This window comes from Engraulis encrasicolus, chromosome 6 (genome assembly GCF_034702125.1).
Source record: "Engraulis encrasicolus isolate BLACKSEA-1 chromosome 6, IST_EnEncr_1.0, whole genome shotgun sequence".
Lineage (NCBI taxonomy): Eukaryota > Metazoa > Chordata > Actinopteri > Clupeiformes > Engraulidae > Engraulis > Engraulis encrasicolus.
Window position 1 is genome coordinate 11,850,037 of NC_085862.1, and position 19,391 is coordinate 11,869,427.

General features: G+C 41.1%; 1 protein-coding gene across 1 annotated transcript; it reads right to left on the bottom strand.

Moving 5' to 3' along the window:
- Positions 1 to 474: 474 nt before the first annotated feature.
- Positions 475 to 14,466, bottom strand: afmid (arylformamidase). Its single transcript, XM_063200637.1, has 12 exons — positions 14,384 to 14,466; positions 14,215 to 14,305; positions 9,880 to 9,984; positions 8,951 to 9,014; positions 6,680 to 6,765; positions 6,208 to 6,277; positions 2,609 to 2,706; positions 2,219 to 2,297; positions 2,068 to 2,117; positions 1,863 to 1,945; positions 1,154 to 1,258; positions 475 to 577 (listed from the first exon to the last, which is right to left on the bottom strand). Exons 1-12 carry the CDS (start codon positions 14,411 to 14,413, stop codon positions 548 to 550), a joined length of 891 nt encoding a protein of 296 aa, XP_063056707.1. The 5' UTR covers positions 14,414 to 14,466; the 3' UTR covers positions 475 to 547.
- Positions 14,467 to 19,391: the final 4,925 nt, after the last annotated feature.

A 19,391-nucleotide genomic window follows, 5' to 3' on the forward strand; every position in this document is an offset into this window, starting at 1 on the left:
CAACAAGACGGAACAAAAAAGACTGACAAGAGCAACAAAGATTGCACATATTACTGCAATTTTGAGATCACTGCATTGGCCCCTAGTGAGCGGCATAATTGACTTTAAGGCATTACTTCTTGTGTTTAAATCATTAAATGGGATGGGACCAGCTACCTACTGGATATTCAGCTGTATGCACCAACTAGGTCACTAAGAACAATGGAGATAAAAATTGTTGGCACTACCAAATGTCAAAACAAAGTGTGTGTGTGTGTGTGTGTGTGTGTGTGTGTGTGTGTGTGTGTGTGTGTGTGTGTGTGTGTGTGTGTGTGTGTGTGTGTGTGTGTGTGTGTCTGTCTGTCTCCCAGGGTGGCGTAGTCTTGTTTGAAGTAAGAAAAACTTAAATGGAAATGGAAAAGGAAATGTTCTTTTTTTTTCTTCTTGCGAACAACATGACCAATGGGTGTCAATGGAGGCACTACAAATGCTAAGTTAACACTGAATGACTGTTTAATGTTGACCTCTTCTGAATAACAATAAAACATTACAAATCCACATCGTCAATTCAGTCTTTCCCCATCATCTTCAGAAGAAGCTGAAACAGAAACAGAAGCACAATTGAAATCTTTAGATGTTCATTTGAAAATAAATAAACAGAGAAAACAACTAATAATTATATTTTTTTTAAGTATCAAATAATGGCAGAAGTCAAAAGTAAAAAATGGCTGCACCCTAAAAATCTTGGTGAAGTTTTGATTTTATCTTTTGATAGGCCTATATTAAACGTGTCAGTCCCCGTTTGACAGCACATGTCTGCACCTGGATCTTGCACGCACAAAGCCTTTTTGCAATTGGAATGGGAATAAGAATAATAGGAACAAGAACGTATCACCAAATATCTTCTTGTAGAATAAGATAAATAGACAAGATAAGCGTGTAAGGTTAAAACCCCTTTACGAGACCTTTAGGAGACTTTAGTTGGAGAATAAATGGAGTTCCCTTAGCGGTGTAGATGTTGGTAATGCACATCTTATGCAACTCCTGTTTACCAATTTAAACCTGGGTTAGTTCTTGGTAGGTTGAACTCATCGTACAAACCCCATGTTTAATTGCCTCCAATTCACCTAGAGTTTGGAGATATATTTTTTCAAATATTCACATAAAAACAAACCTGTGTAAGACTGTAGTCATGATCAACAAATTTCTCCAAGATGTTGAAGTGGTCAGTGTTTGGAACATCTTCAAATGTGGCCCTTAGTCCCATGCTCTTCAAACTCTGTTAAACAGAGAAACATAGAAGGTGTTGGTCATGACAAAACCCTCCCTCCCTCTATTTAAAACAAAACAGAAGGTGTAGGCCACAACAAAACCCACCCTCCCTCTATTTAAAACAAAACAGAAGGTGTAGGCCACAACAAAACCCACCCTCCCTCTATTTAAAACAAAACAGAAGGTGTAGGCCACAACAAAACCCACCCTCCCTCTATTTTTGCTCTTTGCAAAACATAGGATAGGTTGGTCCATGTAAGGGCCTCCGCAGGTTCCGACAAAGTGCGCCACGCTGCTCTGCAAACTTCCATTCCACGGTTTTCAATACAGCCTTGCACACCGGCGCCGATGTCCACGGATGTCCCAATTAGTGGAAAGCTCTATTTTGTCAGAGCTGCCCATTGATTATACGTACATGCTCTGTGATGAAATTGGCCAGTCATTATGTGATCCTGTTTTGTTTTAAATAACGTCGCGTCTACAAGTTGTTGCTCAGTCGGTTTCCGAGTGGTTTCCATTCAGCCCATTACAGTGTGCCAAATGTCATGATTCACATGCAATGCGTAGGCCTACAATCAGCAATCAGTAACAAAAAACACACTACTTCTTACTTTGTAGTAGTCTTTTGACTGCCTACGGAACTCTGGGGAGTCGTGCTCTGCCACAGCAATCACCACATCAGTACTGATGGAGCCTTAAAAGAGTAGAGTATTTGAGTGGTTTCTTTCCAAATATTCCTGAAAACATCTGTGACAAATTTGTGAATGGCCAGCAAACAATTCGAAAATCAACAACTAAAAATAATAGACACACTACCTTTCAGCTGATGAAGTAGGCACATGGGGCTGTTTCGCAAAGCAACTTCACTGTGCAGACAAGAGAAGGTTGTTTAACCATCACAAATCAGTTCCACAGTCAACATATCTGTAAATACCCACTTAAAATTACCACTATTATATTGTCTTACTTGGTCATAGTGAGTGGCTCATTCACATATGTGGAGACAATTGGTACGATGTCATAAATCCCACTTAATAGGAAAGCACCTGAACACAAGCATAATAACTGTTAGCATGTCTGGACTGGGGCCTAAAACCACCCCTGGCATTTTTGGCAATGACAAGCCCTACACAGTCCTTGGTTTTCTGTGATATTATGATTGGCTCAGTCCATTGTCTATATTTGAAGATGGACCATCAGGCCGGCCCATTTTGAAGGGCCGATCTGTACGACGGAAAACAACAATAACAACAAATAAGACAACAAAAAATCAACAGCATCGGCCCCTGAGACTGCGGGCACCGAGAAAATGCCCTGCATGCCAAATTACAATTCCAGCCCTGACTGTTGGAAACACCTTTAATATCAGGAGTGACGTTGTACTTGGACCAGTCTGCTGAGAGGACCATTGCCACCAGGTGGGCTCCTGCAGAGTGCCCACAGAGATACAGCTCACTATAAAAAGAGAAAATGAGTGAATGAATGAGTGAGTGAATGAATGAAGGAATGAATGAATGAATGAACCAATCAATCAATCAAGATGTCCTAGGCCTGGGCGATATGGAAAAAACCCCAATATCACGATATGGATTACTTTATATCACGATAACGAAATAGATCACGATATAGCACAATTACATGCGATTTCAGTTATTTTCTTTATTTGCTCTTTATTTTTTCATGTCGCAAAACAACCTTTTTTTAAAATGAATCTTTCTATTCTTATTTTTACAGTTACATCAACTTATAGTGTGTATTGTGACAACATGAAATGTAATTAAATGATATTCAATAGCATAAAATTGATAAAATTACTACCAAGATATAAACGATATAGGAGAACACGATATACGCTTTTATAACACGATAACGATATATATATCGTCATATTGCCCAGTATGTCCCCGTGTGATGTATTCTCTTTCCTGAGTAAATATAAACTATAAAATTCGGGAAAAAAAATCGGAAAAATCAGAGGACACTTTTTTTTCCTCCTGCAATTAAATATTACATTTTATGTAGGGGCGTTTAGGTTATGTGTGTACACAGATACCGTGCATGGACAGCCTAGTCTATGACCAAATATCCACAAACGTAAGATTCAAGATTAATAAGCTTTATTGAGAACTAGAAAGACTTAAAATGGCAAATAAAGCTAGAATAACTTTGATATCCATATCCATATTGATTAACTGGCATGTGTGCCTTCACTAACTTATATGTATATAGTATATTTTTTTATAGAATGTGTATTTATGAATGTGTGATGTATTGTTTTAATTGATCTATGTACTATGCTGTCTCTCATGTGGGCCTTGAGCCTGTAATAAAGTTTATATATATATTAAACAGATAATGGCCTGCATTAGAGAGAATTAGTTTTACTTTAAAGGGAAAATTAGAAAGGTTTTGGCAAATTTGGTATGCGTTTTATGATTTTCTAGAAAGTAACAATGTAAGGGATAACGGTCGACGAGGTGACCGGTTATACGAAATTAATGGCGAGGCGGCGGCTCCGAAGTTTGGCGACGCGCGCAGCGCGGAGACAAAGTTGCCTCCACCAAGCCATTAATTTCTATAACCGGTCGACCTTGAAGGCCGTTATCCCGCTTATCTGCCATTATGGTGGGGTACTTTTTAATCTATTATTGTCTGTAAAGTTGTAGGAACCATGTTCTACCAAGATAGAATGTTGCTGTGCGGACGTCCAACTTGACGCGCCTAGAATCTTCGTTTGGTAGCCTGCCGACGCTGTGATTAGGCCTATTTAATTTTCCCTTGGCCATATACCACGGCGGGATGGAAGTTTAAGAACAAAAACTTGCGAAGCATTTCTACATGCTGAATCGACACATGTTGCATCACGCCTCTATTTCCCCCTGCTGATCATCACAGGCTACCTGTGAACTTTGTGCGTTAAAGAGAGAGAGAGAGAGAGAGAGAGAGAGAGAGAGATTCCTCACGCTAGGGTCATTTTTGATAACTCTCCCTTCCCCTTTCACACGTTTTCCTTCCCCACAAGAGGAGAGTAGCCTAATTTTAAAAAAGGATGTTTTCAGATCAATACTAAAGGGAAGGCAGCGGGAAATAGCCTACATTGTAAAAACCATGGGAGTGGAGCAGATGACGAGGTGACTCGTTTCGATACAATTGATGGCGAGGCAGGTGCTTAGAATTTCGGTACAGGATAGGCCTATTTTTGTCATCTATTGCTAGGCCTATCTGTAAATTTGTAACCAATGAACTGCAGTTAGTGCGCACGTAATCAGGCGCGCCTCTATCAGATGCATGTAGTAGAACTTTTAGGGCGACAGACTTGACAACCAAATGCGATAGAACTGACGACTGGCTCTTGGCTTGACAACCAAATCCGATAGAATTAACGACTGACTCTCGACTTGATAAACAAATGCGATAGAACTAACGACTGGCTTTTGGCCATAGCAACCTGCAGTTTAGAATTAGTAACCTAACTTAGTCGCACGTTTGACGCCTGACAAGTTATAGGGAATTAGTTGCAACCCCATCAGCCAATCAGAAACGAGGATGCAGTTGCGTAGGCAGATAAATTTATGTAGAGGGCTGGAATACTCATGAACGGCGTGACGTTTTCTATGTGCGTTACGCCCATTTGTGGGGGAAAACAGGCAATGCAAGTCAATTGGTGTTATTGGGGTTTAATAAACGAAAGATAAGGACCTGTAGACAAGCGTTGTTCACGCGCAACATGCCGAAAACGTGTTGTGTTGCCGGCTGTTCAAATAATATTGCCAAACAGCCGTGCCTGAAGCATGTACTGTGTTCATTTAGGGTAGCCGATGTAGCATGTAAGTTGATGAGACATTCGGTTTGTTTTCACCCATAAAGGGGCGTAACGCACATTTAGGAGCAAAGTACCCGGATGGTCGTTCATGCGTATACAGTGGGAACTTGCACATTTAGGAGCAAAGTACCCGGATGGTCGTTCATGCGTATACAGTGGGAACTTGAATGGGAATTTGTTTTGTTATTGGGATGATGATTATAATGTTTTTTGCTTTGCTTTTGTTATGTGTACTTTGTTTATTGTGTGTGTGCCTTGGGTTTAGGGTGGGTGTGGGTTGACATGTTTTGTAAATAATAATAAATGTTCAATAAAGAAACAGTTAATGGCCGCGTTCATGATGGCACATGCAGCTGCAGTCTGCACAGCGTGCATGCATGTTACGGAATTACAACGGTTAGAAAACAGTGAGTGCGTTTACATGCAGTTCAGTATCCCGAATATGAGGCTTATCCCGGTTATGATCATATTCAGGATAAGGTGTTTACATGAGCACAGAGCGTAATATCCCAGTCAACGTTCTTGGCCGTTATAGAATTCTCTTCAAATGCGTGTAGCCTGGATACCAGCGACAGCGTTCCATGGGAAGCCCCTCTATCCGGGATAAGGTGTTTACATGCGGCAGTATCCCGGCTTCTGTCGGAATACTCCACCTAGCATATCCCGATTTCTCAGTATCCCGAATAAGGGCTTATTCGGGATACTGAAGTGTTTATATGCTCAAACGCAAATTCGGGATACTTAATATCCCGTTCATATTCGGGATACTGAACTGCATGTATACGCACTCAGTGAGGAAAGGGTAAGATGGCTAAGGTTTATTATTATTGTTCTGGTTTTTTATTCAATATTCAAGTGTTCAAATTACTCAGGTTTGTTCAATGTGTGAAACTCCCGACATGCAAGTTAATCACAGCAAGCTTTGCTCAACAGATCAATGATTAACCCTTTGTGGAGTAAGAATTTCCCCCCAGCTGTAGAATTTTAATTGAACATTCTACAGCTCCCATAAAAATCCCACAAAGTCCTTATGATGTCATATGTGGGCTGAATTCTGATCACATACATGATGGTATTCCTCAATACAAAGGGAAAGTGGAAAAGAAAAGAGCAGGGAGAGAGGGTAGCCAAACCTGGATGGGTACCGCTGCATGATGGACACTACACTCGCTCGCACTTGTGATACCATTAAATCCATATTCCCTGCCATTTCAAAGAAAAAGAAGTGGTTGAAAACCAACAAAACAAACATGTGATTGGACACAATGCGGAAATGACAATCAGCAAACAACAATCAAAGGCAGTGTTATCAAAATTGTTCTTGGGGTTGGCGCAGAGCCATTGGCATTGTGATTAAAATGTCCAGATGATGACCCAAGTTTTTCACTGCCATCTACAGTATGTCCGTTCTATGCAACACCGAGTTCCCAAAATCACACAGACAGCATATGCGTTGAAGTGTTTTGAAATTTTGGAACTCAATGCATGAGGTGTAAATATTACATTTTACGTGGCATGCCATGCAATGTGTTCAGTATATACGGACTGTATAGCTTGTAAAAAAAGTATAAGCAATTTACATTTCATACATCCATCAATTCTTACCTTTTGGGGCAATGCTGTAATCCACAGCCACCACAGCTACGCCTTTGGGGACCAAGGAGGCAGCCATGAAACCAGACTCCTCCTTGCTTTTAAGGCATATTTATGGAATAAAAAAAGAAAGTCAGTTCATGTCAAAAGGCCCAGTAGGCCTATTGCTAGCCAGGCCACGTCCTCCTAGTGATGACCTTCTGCGTTGCTTCTAGTCAGACCAACTGCAATGTAAATATCATTTCGGATCTCCGGAGAAATTGAGAACTCCACCCACTTTGGCGGAAACCAGTCAACTTTGAGCAGCTTGAGCTCGATCTAAGACTAAGTCTTGAAAAGATTTGAAAGTCGATGATAATCATGCCACAGTATTGTTGCTGCTGTGGTTTTCCCCAAGCCAGACTATATCAAATGAATGTATATCTCACTTACCTTAACCCTTTCATGCAGACACCATGAAAAAAATGTGCAAGATTTTTTATATATTGATTTTCTCACTCATAATGGAGCTAATATGAAGAATCTTTTGGAATTTTTCAAAAATCTCTTTTGATGTGGAAGTTATTTTACTGTCCACATATGTGGACACTGCGCATCAAAGGAGTGAAAAGTTATATAGGCCTATACTGTATTTCAAGTTCAAATTAAGCTGTTTTATTCATTTTTATGGTGTTTTATGCTATATAACAACACAATATAACACTTTAACACCATATATCACTGTAATTAACCAACAACAAAAACATATATATAAAAATAGCATTGTTTATATAGGCGGTCATAGAAAAATATGTGGGAAATTCTTATTGCATGCAAGAAGACAGCCGATGCTGGTGAACAAAAAGCTCAGTTTGATTCAGCATGTACTCTAGCTCCATCTTACATCATTTATGTTGTCCCTGTATAAAAGGTAATGTGAAATTTGCCTCCAGGCACATGCGTTCTGTAGTCATTCATCAGCATTTTCAAGTATTTTCTGTAAAAAAAATAGTGTTAAATAGACCCCCTATTATAAATGTAAGTTAATTTACTTACTTTCCATGTTACCTTGTGTCATATTACAACATTATATGACACTTATGCATTATACATTACACTATTTAAGGAACAAAGATGAAACAAAGAGAAAAAAAAAACTGTCAATTTAGCAATATTTACATACACAGCTATGGCAAGATTTGTGGGGAAACCTTGTTGTATGTGGAAAAAACCTTAAATTCTGATGAAGACACATCTGTATTTGATTCAGCATGGATTCTAGCTCAATCCTACATCATTTATGTTGTCCCTATATGAAAGGTAATATGAAATTTGCCTCCAGACACATGCGTTTTGTAGTCATTCATCAGCATGTTCAAGTATTTTCTGTGAAAAAATAGTGTTAAATAGACCTCCTATTATAAATGCAAGTTATTTTACTTACTTTCCATGTTACTATATGTAATATTACAACATTATATGACACTTACACATTATATATTACAGTATTTAACGAACAAAGATGAAAAAAGAGAAAAAAAAACTGTCAATTTAGCAATATTTACATACACAGCTATGGCAAGATTTGTGGGGAAACCTTGTTGCATGTGGAAAAAAACTTCAATTCTGATGAAGACAGATCTGTATTTGATTCAGCATGTATTCTAGCTCATTCCTACATCATTTGTGTCATTTTGTGGTGAAAGAAACCCGAAATATGCCTATAGACACGTGCGTGAAACACTAATTTTAGGTAGTTTTTCTTGAATTTATTAAATTAAAAGTGTTAAAATGTGTTAAATATGTTAAAAATAATTTATTTTCACACTATAATCATTATAAATGCTCATAACATTAAGTATTTGCCCAAAATGAGCAGAATATTCTCACGGTAATCATAAATAATATGTTTATCATTAGACTCCCTTGATGCGCAACGTCCACATACGTGGACAGTAGCTTTATATTGTATAAAAACCTACCTTTATTGTAAATTTGGATTTTAACAACATAGACTTCTCAAGTGAACTGTACTAAACATCATAATATTTTTTAAAACCTGAAATTGCCCTTTGGTGTGGTTGATTTTCAGATATAAACATGCTTGTTATGGTCATAATTCACATCGGTGGATTTCTTAGATTGATGATGTCATCAAACACTTAATATTTAGTGCAAAAAGTTATAACTGCTGTTAAAGTATTGTAATGAACCTCATGGTACTTCCCATATACAATTTGGAAAAAAATAACCACTATTTACCTATCTAAAGTGGGGTTAGAATTACTGTCCACGTATGTGGACACCGTGCATGAAAGGGTTAAGAACTGCCAATAACCCCCATGGATATAAATAAGCAAGGGACAATCTAAAAATCGAAAGAGTAACAACAGCAGTTGGTCATTGCAAAGCTACGGTTGTATTGTGGACAATCAAAACCAGTGTTGGAAACATTACTTTTCTTTTTTTAATCCTAATACAGATGACAGAATACATGCCCCATAATGTAGTTTGTAATATGTGGTATTCCATTAAATTACTCAATGTGAGGAACGTAATCTGAATACTTTGGTCCATTTGTCATGCCTTTACATCATTTACAAACAACTTTCAGATCTTGACTCCCTTCTCTCACACACATACAGCTACGTTCAGGCATGCATAATGTATGTACAAACCCGAAAAAAAAATTAACTCCCTCCCATGCATACCTCCCCTCCCATAAACATTATGCCCACACAGAGCCATGGAATTCAGAGTTGTGACAGCCGGGGTACAGGAAGTCTGTTGGTGACGTGATTCCGGTAGATTCAAATAGTTCTAGACAGCGTCTTTCTTTTCACTAGAGACGAACACAGAACCACCACATAACAAGCAAAATGAACTTTTACCTTTACTGCACTTTCTGTGTTTGATGTTCACTTCCTGGAACTATTTTGTAACTATCTCAATAGGCTCGTTCGTGACGATGCAGTAAGATTTTTTGCTAGTCAGTGGGCATGCGCATCAAACAATGCATCAAACTGGCAAAGTGCGCATGCCCACTGCCTAGCAAAAATCTTACTGCATCGTCACGAACGAGCCTAATGACAAATCTGTGTGTCAGAGGCTCCACGAGCCGCAATCTTTGTGTAAAACTGGGACATTGATGTCAGTGGGATTATCTTAACTCTTATTTCCATCGTTATGTGCCGACAATGTCCGTGAAAAAAGATTTACTGGTTGAAACCTACTTGGAGAGAAGTTATGTGGCATGTACATGTCCAGTTTCTCATCTTCCCCCTCACCATATGGAATATTCAGCTGAGTTTGAGAAATGCGCTGGGCATTTTCTGTGCCTAAAAAATGAAACAAATATTCATAAACATTATTTCAGAACTCATGAGGCTAAGGCAACTTTCAAAATGCCATTTCAGTAAATGGCAACTGTAAACCCCAACGTGTGAGTGCGTGCGTACGTGCGAGTCCAGTCCAGTCCAGTCGAGGTGAGAATTGCTAAGGTTACATGATGTTTTTAAGTCGGATTGAAAAGATCGGACTTAAGTAGATCGGATTAAGAGTTATTTTGCGACGTGTATACATGGCACTTTCACTTAAATGCGATTAAACGTCTGGGGAAAATAAAGCATTGCGATTGGACTGAGGACGCACGTGCTGAGTGAGCCAAATAAGGCGTGGGGGCGTGGTCGCCAAACCTCCGGGGAACTCTGTTTACTACTGGGACAGAAGCAGCCCGAAAATGAATTCCCTCAGTGGACTCAAGGCTGAAGAAATCCCCTTTGGGTCTGGTTCTTTCAAATGCTAGTTAGCACCCACCTAGCTTAGAAAAACGAACTGGTGAAAGGGTGATGTGGAGTAACTTTGTTGTGCTTCATTACTTCGTGGGGCACTTTTACATCAATATATGGAAGCCACAACATTTATAGTCGCTTAGGGACTTTAAATTAAGCAAAACTTTCATGTGAAAATCAACAGGAAGTGCCGCCATGTTTTTCTCACTGGCAAAGAGCACGGTCTCTTGGCGCCATCATGTGGTCAACGAGCATGCGTGGAACGACTGGATTTATTGTAATTCCGAATAAAAGGTTACATGACAGAGGAACGTGTTTAATCGGATTTAAAAGAGGAATAAACCACCCACTTCAATGGGACTTAAGTTTAAATCGGAATAAACTTAAATCCTGTTCGGTAAGTGTTTACATGATATTTTTTAGAGTGGAATTAAGTTTTAATCAGATTTAAAGTGAGTTAAATCGGACTTAAGTGCCTCATAAGAGTGATTCTACAAATCGACTGCGCTTTTAAGTCCATGGATTTTATTTGCCAATTCCACTAACTATTAACTGCATCCAATGATGTTTTGGACATTAGAAAACATTTATCTTTCATATAATACAGAAAGTGTAGACATGGCATTATTTCCCTCAGCAAGAATGAATATTTAATACTGGTTTTGGGCGTTTTCATGCCGTCCCGTTTTCCAAATGTCAGATTCAGTCTTCATATTAGCATGTAAAGAAACTTGTTTTGCCCAAGACGATTGCAAATGTTGATTCACAGTAATCATCACAATATGACAAAACTGTCAGAAAGTCCACTTTCCATTATACATGAAATTTACCATTTTTTGTGTGTCCACGAAAACGGTGTTAACCGTGTCACGGTCTGAAACCCCCTCCATAAATCAGTAATGGTTTGGTCTTAGGCCATACTAATAACATCACGTGATGTCAACCTCTTTGGCAGGATATGGGAAGACTTTTTGGTAAGTTTTGAGCTCCATCCTTCCATAATTTAATCCATTCTTTTTCATGTTCTCATAGCGGGAAAATTGCCTGTCAACTGTGTTATCAACATATTCATAAGAATCTGAATTAGAAATCACATGTAGAAAAACACAGATAAAGCATACAAATACATGAATTGATTAAGGTGTTGTGGTGGAACTTCTGAGGTCCTCAGTTAGCACAACACCATAAAAATGGCTGAAATGTCAACCGTGTTACCGTCAATGGTGTTACAATTAGCTATGATAGTCAGGGTTGCCAGATGAGGCTGATGATTTCCAGCCCAAAAAATGTTCAAAACCCGCCTAGAAGCACAAAATCCTGCCCAATTCTATTGATTTCTATGGCAAAAAGTGGGCGGGTTTTTCTGATAAATGCCATTTTTACCCGCACACGGCCATCCTAAGCAGCCCAATTGTGCGGGAACCAGCCCAATCTGGCAACACTGATGACAGTGGAGGAGGAGTATGTTTTTGCCAATTTATCTCCATATTGACAGACAAACAAACAAAATAATTTGTGTTCTAGGGAGATGGGTTCGTCTGCTCTGTTTTTTTTCTCCTAAAAAAGTGCAGACTTGTTCCCCTGCACTGTTGACCGTAACACAGTTGAGTAACACGGTTGACTGTTTTGAAAGTGTTTTTGAGCTATTGATCCCTTATGTGTTGAAAAAATCATATGAACAGACACTAGGGATTATCTCTGGAGAAGGAAGTCTTGTGTAAGGAGGGTGACTAAATTCAAATCAGACGTTACAGGGATTTATAATGGAAAATGTGTCTGTATCTGTATCACAGTGAATCATAAAATCCTACTTGTGAAGCTCAACAATCACATTTTCTATATCAGTTGCACAGATTAATGACAACATTATTGCTAAGGGACATAAGCACTTTCAAACGTATGTTGTTTCAACTCTGTAGTATTTGTATATATGTTTGAAATGACATAGTATTTGTCCATAACACTGTTGACAAAATAATCAAGCAAATGTTCACTTTCATTAGAGTATTTATCAAATGATTTAAGATTAAGCTTGGCAATTTGTTTGTTTGGAAACTTAAATATATACACTATGTAAACATCTAGGTCGTTTAGTTGAAAAAAAATACTGATAATTGACATTTTGCTTTTGCCAAAAGCGTAGGGGAATCGTAGAATCACTCGTAAACGTAAGGATTGACGCACAAAGGCACTTTGTGTGTCTTGTGCTTGGCGAAACAGAGAAGGAGGGGGAGAGGAGGCTGTTAATATAAAATCAATGAGGATGACTGTCAAGCACCACACTCAATTAACTCTTCATTGCCAATAGTAGAAGTAGAGCACAAAACATTTTGCAGAACGCTTGCACTGTACTGTTTTTTTTTCTTCGCGCAGCCCAAACGGAGCCCTATCTCGGTCATTTCGTGAAGTTTTCACGAAAAAAAGGGGAAATTAACTTTAAACTTCGTGGTGCATTCACGCTATTGCCCGTTTTTCGTGGTTGGGCAATGCTTCTGCTGCCTATTAATTTGAATTGCCCGACTGCTGCCTAGCGACTCGTGGTCGGTATTTTCAGCTTGTGTTGTTGCTATGGTTATCCAAGCGTCTGCAGGGGCGGGGAGGGGGTGCTGACAGAACACTGCTGATACACTCGGGACTCACTAATTCGACGCCCTTTCGGTACTTACGCCTTATGTCATACGACCCTAAACCTAAACCTAACCCTAACCTTAACCCTAAACCTAACCCTAACCCTAACCTTAACCCTTACCTTAACCCTTACCTTAACCCTAAATTGCTTGTTTGAAATATTTGATTACCATGTGACAGTACCGAAAGGGCGTCAAACTAGTGTGTCGCTAGGCAGCAGGCAGGCAATTCAAATGAATAGGCAGCGGAAGCGTTGCCCAACCACGAAAAACGGGCAATAACGTGAATGCACCACGAAGTTTAAAGTTAATTTCCCCATTTTTTTTTCGTGAAAACTTCACGAAATGACCAAGATACGGTTGCCAAACGGAACAACAGCCTGAACACTGGCAAGATGGCAACTCGTGCTTTATGCGCTGAAAATTTCAATTAGATTTCACAGACTGGAGAGAGGGGAGAGTGAAGGAGAGGGTGTTTGTGTAACCTGCGTGCACAAGTGTCAGTTCTAAGTGAGTAGTCTATTCAGGCGATTGCTTGGCAGAGAGTGAGCTGATCGGTTTAAAATTAGGACAAACATCTCCATTAGCTTTTGGAATTTGGAATGTCTGTAACGTCCATGGAGACATTATCTACGTGAAGACGCCAAACGCTCAAAAACTGCTGTTTAGTCAAAAAACAAAAAGCACAAGCACAATTGAAACTATAGTTTCATATATGTACAGTAGGTCTACACTGCATTCATCTTGGCCCAAGAATGCCAGCAATACCAGAATTATGAAAATTGGACTTTAAAACAACATTCTGGCTGCAGAAAAATGTATTATATCTTTTTTAAATAATGACAACTTTAGTTGCACTGCACATAGTTGTGCAACACATAAATGGTATCAAAATTATGTCTGAAGTGTCTAGTAATTAAAAAAAATCAGGTTGGATTAACATTTAGTAGGACAGTGTTGTTTTGAAAATTGTGTCAGTGTATCATGTGACATTTGCAGCACAGATCCGTGCCACTGGAGTTCTGAGTGTTGTGCCTGTGAGAATGATGGGAGCCATGCCAAAAGACAATGTTCTATTTCATGTGTAACAGACAATAAAGTTTCATCTTATCTTGTCTTATCTTATCTTATATCAGGGGAATGTACTTACCAGCTCTCAATGCAGTGACGTGAGACTTAACAACTTCATCTGGAGACATTCTGTGAGACCATCGACTGGGAGAATACTGTTTTTCCAGCTCCTGACAAAATAGTTAATATTAAAAAGAAGATGCATCAACATGATTTTGCATCTAAAACAAGGAACATAATATACTTACATCTTGACTCATTGTTTCCCAGTTAGACATGACTGAACCTGTGCAGACTGCACACAAAACTGGCCTCAGCAAGAGGCACAGAAACTTTTGAACTTTGAACTCCAGTCAAAGGTCGATAGACATTAGGCAAAGAAGGTGGATCCAGAGAATCTCTAACAGGGAGAAGGACGCTCCATAGTTACTGCAGTATGCATGCAAAGCTAACTGGCTACAATGGGAACCAATGAGACTGAACCTTCTCCCTGTTAGAGATTCTCTGCTGGGGGTAATTAAGGACCGCTGACAAACATTCACACTGTCCTATGACCTCCAACCCTCGCGGAAGTATCATTGCATGCTTCCCTGATGCTTCCAATACTGACCGTAGAAGAATAATAAAATTTCCGTACTCCCCTCTCCATCATTTCGTACTCGGCTGTTATGACGTGAGTAAGCCCTCTTGTCTCAAGCCTCTTTGATCCTGACTACTCTTCTGCCCCGGAAAACCCGACCTGCCTTCTGCCTGCACGACTCTTGTCTACTCTTTTACCCCGGTAATTCTGACCAGCCTTCTGTCTCTGCACTACGATTTTGGATTCTCCTTGAACTGTACTTCTGCCCTGTTTCATCGTGCTGTTGTGTTTGTGTTCCCCCATCCCAGGACTTCCGGACCACCTACCACCGGCTCCATTGGACGAATCATTGCCACTGGTGGGGACGCACACACAGCACGTTGGACGAACCCTGGAATCCCGGTAACTCTTGGAACCAGTGGAACCCTCACTCTCCCAAATTCCCTTCCCCCTCAAGTTTTCAATAAACTTTCTAGTTTGATACCATGTGACATGTCACCTCATCGTCGCAACACGACTGAAATTTGATAAGTTGGACAAGATAATGTAACCATCATGCAAGATTTTCATCCAGAATGCATTGCATGCGCATGCAGACGTTGATGAGCCTAGTACCAAGGGTGGGAACTCCATACACACACACACACACACACACACACACACACACACACACACACACACACACACACACACACACACACACACACCAGGGCTTGACACTGGCACCTGCCAACCGGCCAAATGCTGGTAAAACTTGGCTGTGGCTGGTAACAATTTCAGTGTTACTAGCCAATTTGGCAGGTAGCTTATTCTATGGTATGACATATCAGAATAGCGTATATTCTGCACTTTGCCCCTTGTGTATCAATTGTTTGTATTTAAGTTCAAGAAAAATAAATGTAGAAATCCATACACACATCTTTTGCTTTAAGCACCTCATCTTCTGAGGTTAGATGTACAGCGTCATAATATTTTTTTAAAAACCATCAAATTTGTGGCTAGTATAATAGCTGGATGGCCAGTGACTCGGGAAAACCAGTCGGGAAAAAAGTTAATGTCAAGCCCTGGTGACAAGATGCAACATTGAAAAATGAAACTGTTACGTGGAGTGCAATTTTAAATCTTGTTAATACTCCTCTCCACAGCTGGCAGGCATGTTATCATGTAATAACTTCCTATCGTGCAGGGCTTGACAAATGCTGGTAAAAAACTTGGCTGTGGCTAGTAATAGTTTCAGTATCACTAGCCAATTTGGCTGGCCGTTTATTCCTTGGTCTGACATAGGCATCATATATTCCCTGTATTCTGTTGTATGCCCCTTGTGTATCAATTGTTTTCTAAATTCAAGAAAAAGCTTAGTAACTCAGTTTCTATTTGCTTAATATACTTCCATGTTGAAAGCTACACACTCATCTTGCTTTAACACCGTGTTCTGTCTCTTTAAATGCCCCGTGCCTCTGCCAGTTTTTGTTTATAGTCGCCATAGCAACGAATCAGTATCATAAATCAAAACAGCGATTCTCCCTACGTCTGCATCATCCATCCTTCCCGTTTCTTACACACCCCTTAAGAAAGCATTGTCTGTGAGTAATCTTTCTCTTTTATTCGATCTTATTCTTCTCAATCTTAGCTTTAGTAATTTAGTGTCATTCTCATTATATCTTCCATAACATGTTTTTCCATCTGCTACTCGTAATCTCATCCTATCCACCTACCCGTTATGTTAGCCTATATCCCATCGTTACAAGTTTCCCCCTATTCAGAAGACAACGAAATGGACAATTAATTAATCGGACTTTCAGTGTATTGATTACTTTCTTGTTTGCTCTTTTGTTACAGTTTTACTATTTTCATATCACATTAAACGGAGCTTGGAGGCTACACTGACTCGCCTAGCCTAATTCCTACACATGTGATGAATGAATGAGTTTAGCTGGCTGTCAAATCAAGTCACACGAAAACACTTGAGGAGGGACAGCACAGTAAAAAGACAATAATCTCAGAAGGTGGTTACAAGAACGGAAAAGGTATGTCGGACAACTTTTCTCGATACTCTGGCTCGTCAAAAAGGTCAGGAAGATCAGCAACATCAGCGGCCGTTATTGCACGCGCAAAGGCAGAGGCAGCTAAAGTTCGCGCTGCATTCGCCGAAAAAGAAACGGCTATGAAAGTCGAAAGAGTCAGACTCGAAGCCAGTTTAGAGGCCCTACGACTTGAAAGGGAGGCTGCCGCGGCCATAGCCGAAGCCGATGCGCTGGAAGCGGCAGCAATTAACCAACAAGCCCTAAAAGAACCCCATAGCACCATCCAAGATTACCACACGGACATATCGCCAGAAAGCGCAGACGAGCGCGTACGGGACTATGTAAACGCCTTGCCCACGACAATCGCTACACCAGAATCCGTCATCACCATACAGCACGAAGAGCCAGTACCAGAACCAAACATGGCAAACGTCGAACAGCTACCACACGCACCAGGAAATGCCGCCAGCTTTGACCAACCACAACAGCCCCAGAAACATCCATATCAGCATCATAGCCCTCACCCCACGACGCCCACGCCCATTAACAGTGAACTGCACCATTGGTCTTTCTTTTATTTTTTTTCTCTCTTTTTGTCTTTCTGTTTCTCTTATCAGCAACATAGACATCAGCCAGCTACCCCATACTCTCCATATGCACCTGCACCATCTCGTCCACCTGATGAACTGTTTAATATAGCCAGATATTTACAGGGCAGAGAAATTGTCAGCACTGGCAACAACCATGTCAGTGCTCCACATCCAGGCCCACCCCCTTGGTCCACCACACGCCTTGAGGTGGCTGAAATGGACGGCGGGGAGGGCGAAGGACCAGCACAAGCATGGCCACCACAACAGACACCATGGCCACCACAACAGACACCATGGCAACGACAACAGACACCATGGCAAGTTTGGCAACAGACACCATCACAGCAGCCACAGATACCATCACAGCAACAACAGCATCCCACCTTTCCATGGCAACAGCATCAGCACTCCGCCCCTCCATGCCAACCGAACCAGCATCCTACAGCATCAACACTCTCCAGCATCAGCAGATCCCCGGCAACAGTGAAACTCTCATCAGCATCACCAGCAGCATCCAGCTCCTCCACAGCACCCCCAGCAGCATCCAGCTTCTCATCATCATCGCCAGCAGCATCTGGCTTCTCCACGGCATCCAGCTCCTCCACAGCATCACCAGCAGCAACCATCTTCTCCACAGCTTCCAGCTCCTCCACAGCACCCCCAGCAGCATCCGGCTTCTCATCAGCATCACCAGCAGCATCCAGCTCCTCCACAGCACCCCCAGCAGCATCCGGCTTCTCATCAGCATCACCAGCAGCATCCAGCTCCTCCACAGCACCCCCAGCAGCATCCAGCTCCTCCACAGCATCACCAGCAGCAACCATCTTCTCCACAGCTTCCAGCTCCTCCACAGCACCCCCAGCAGCATCCCGTCCAACAGCAACAGCAGTCATCGCACCCCCCACAGCACCCCTGCATGCCATGGGACATGGGCTTGCCTCCCAGGGCCAGCCATCGTTCTACCCCCGAATCTCTCCCCCTCCTCCACAACATTCTCCCTGTCCACGCTTAACCCAAACATCACAGGCCCCTACCTCCCAGTCCACTGGTTTAACCCCTTCAAGTCAGCGCCACCCTCTTCAAGGCCCCTACAGTCAGCAGGCCCAGGCTGGCTACTACCAACAGCAGAGTTCTCCTCAGCATCCCTCCCAGCAGCAGGTGGCTCACCAGTCATTCCAGTTCAAGACGGCGGCCACGTCCCCCAAAGTTGCTCTGCAGACAGCAGAGAGGTACCTGTGTCCACCTCTGTCAGAGATCACCTAGCTGTAAAACTTTAATGTATACTTCTATCATTTAATGTTGATGTGGCATTATTATAATGCCAGGCGGGGAGTGTTCTGTCTCTTTAAATGCCCCGTGCCTCTGCCAGTTTTTGTTTATAGTCGCCATAGCAACGAATCAGTATCATAAATCAAAACAGCGATTCTCCCTACGTCTGCATCATCCATCCTTCCCGTTTCTTACACACCCCTTAAGAAAGCATCGTCTGTGAGTAATCTTTCTCTTTTATTCGATCTTATTCTTCTCAATCTTAGCTTTAGTAATTTAGTGTCATTCTCATTATATCTTCCATAACATGTTTTTCCATCTGCTACTCGTAATCTCATCCTATCCACCTACCCGTTATGTTAGCCTATATCCCATCGTTACAAGTTTCCCCCTATTCAGAAGACAACGAAATGGACAATTAATTAATCGGACTTTCAGTGTATTGATTACTTTCTTGTTTGCTCTTTTGTTACAGTTTTACTATTTTCATATCACATTAAACGGAGCTTGGAGGCTACACTGACTCGCCTAGCCTAATTCCTACACATGTGATGAATGAATGAGTTTAGCTGGCTGTCAAATCAAGTCACACGAAAACACTTGAGGAGGGACAGCACACACCGCATCTTCTGAGGTTAGATGTAGGCCTACGCCACCGTGATAAAAAACATCAAATTTATGGCTAGTAGAAAGGCTGAATGGCTAGTGACCTGGGAAAATCACTAGCCACACTGGCCGGTGGGTGAAAAAAATAGTGTCAAGCCCTGACACACACACACACACACACACACAC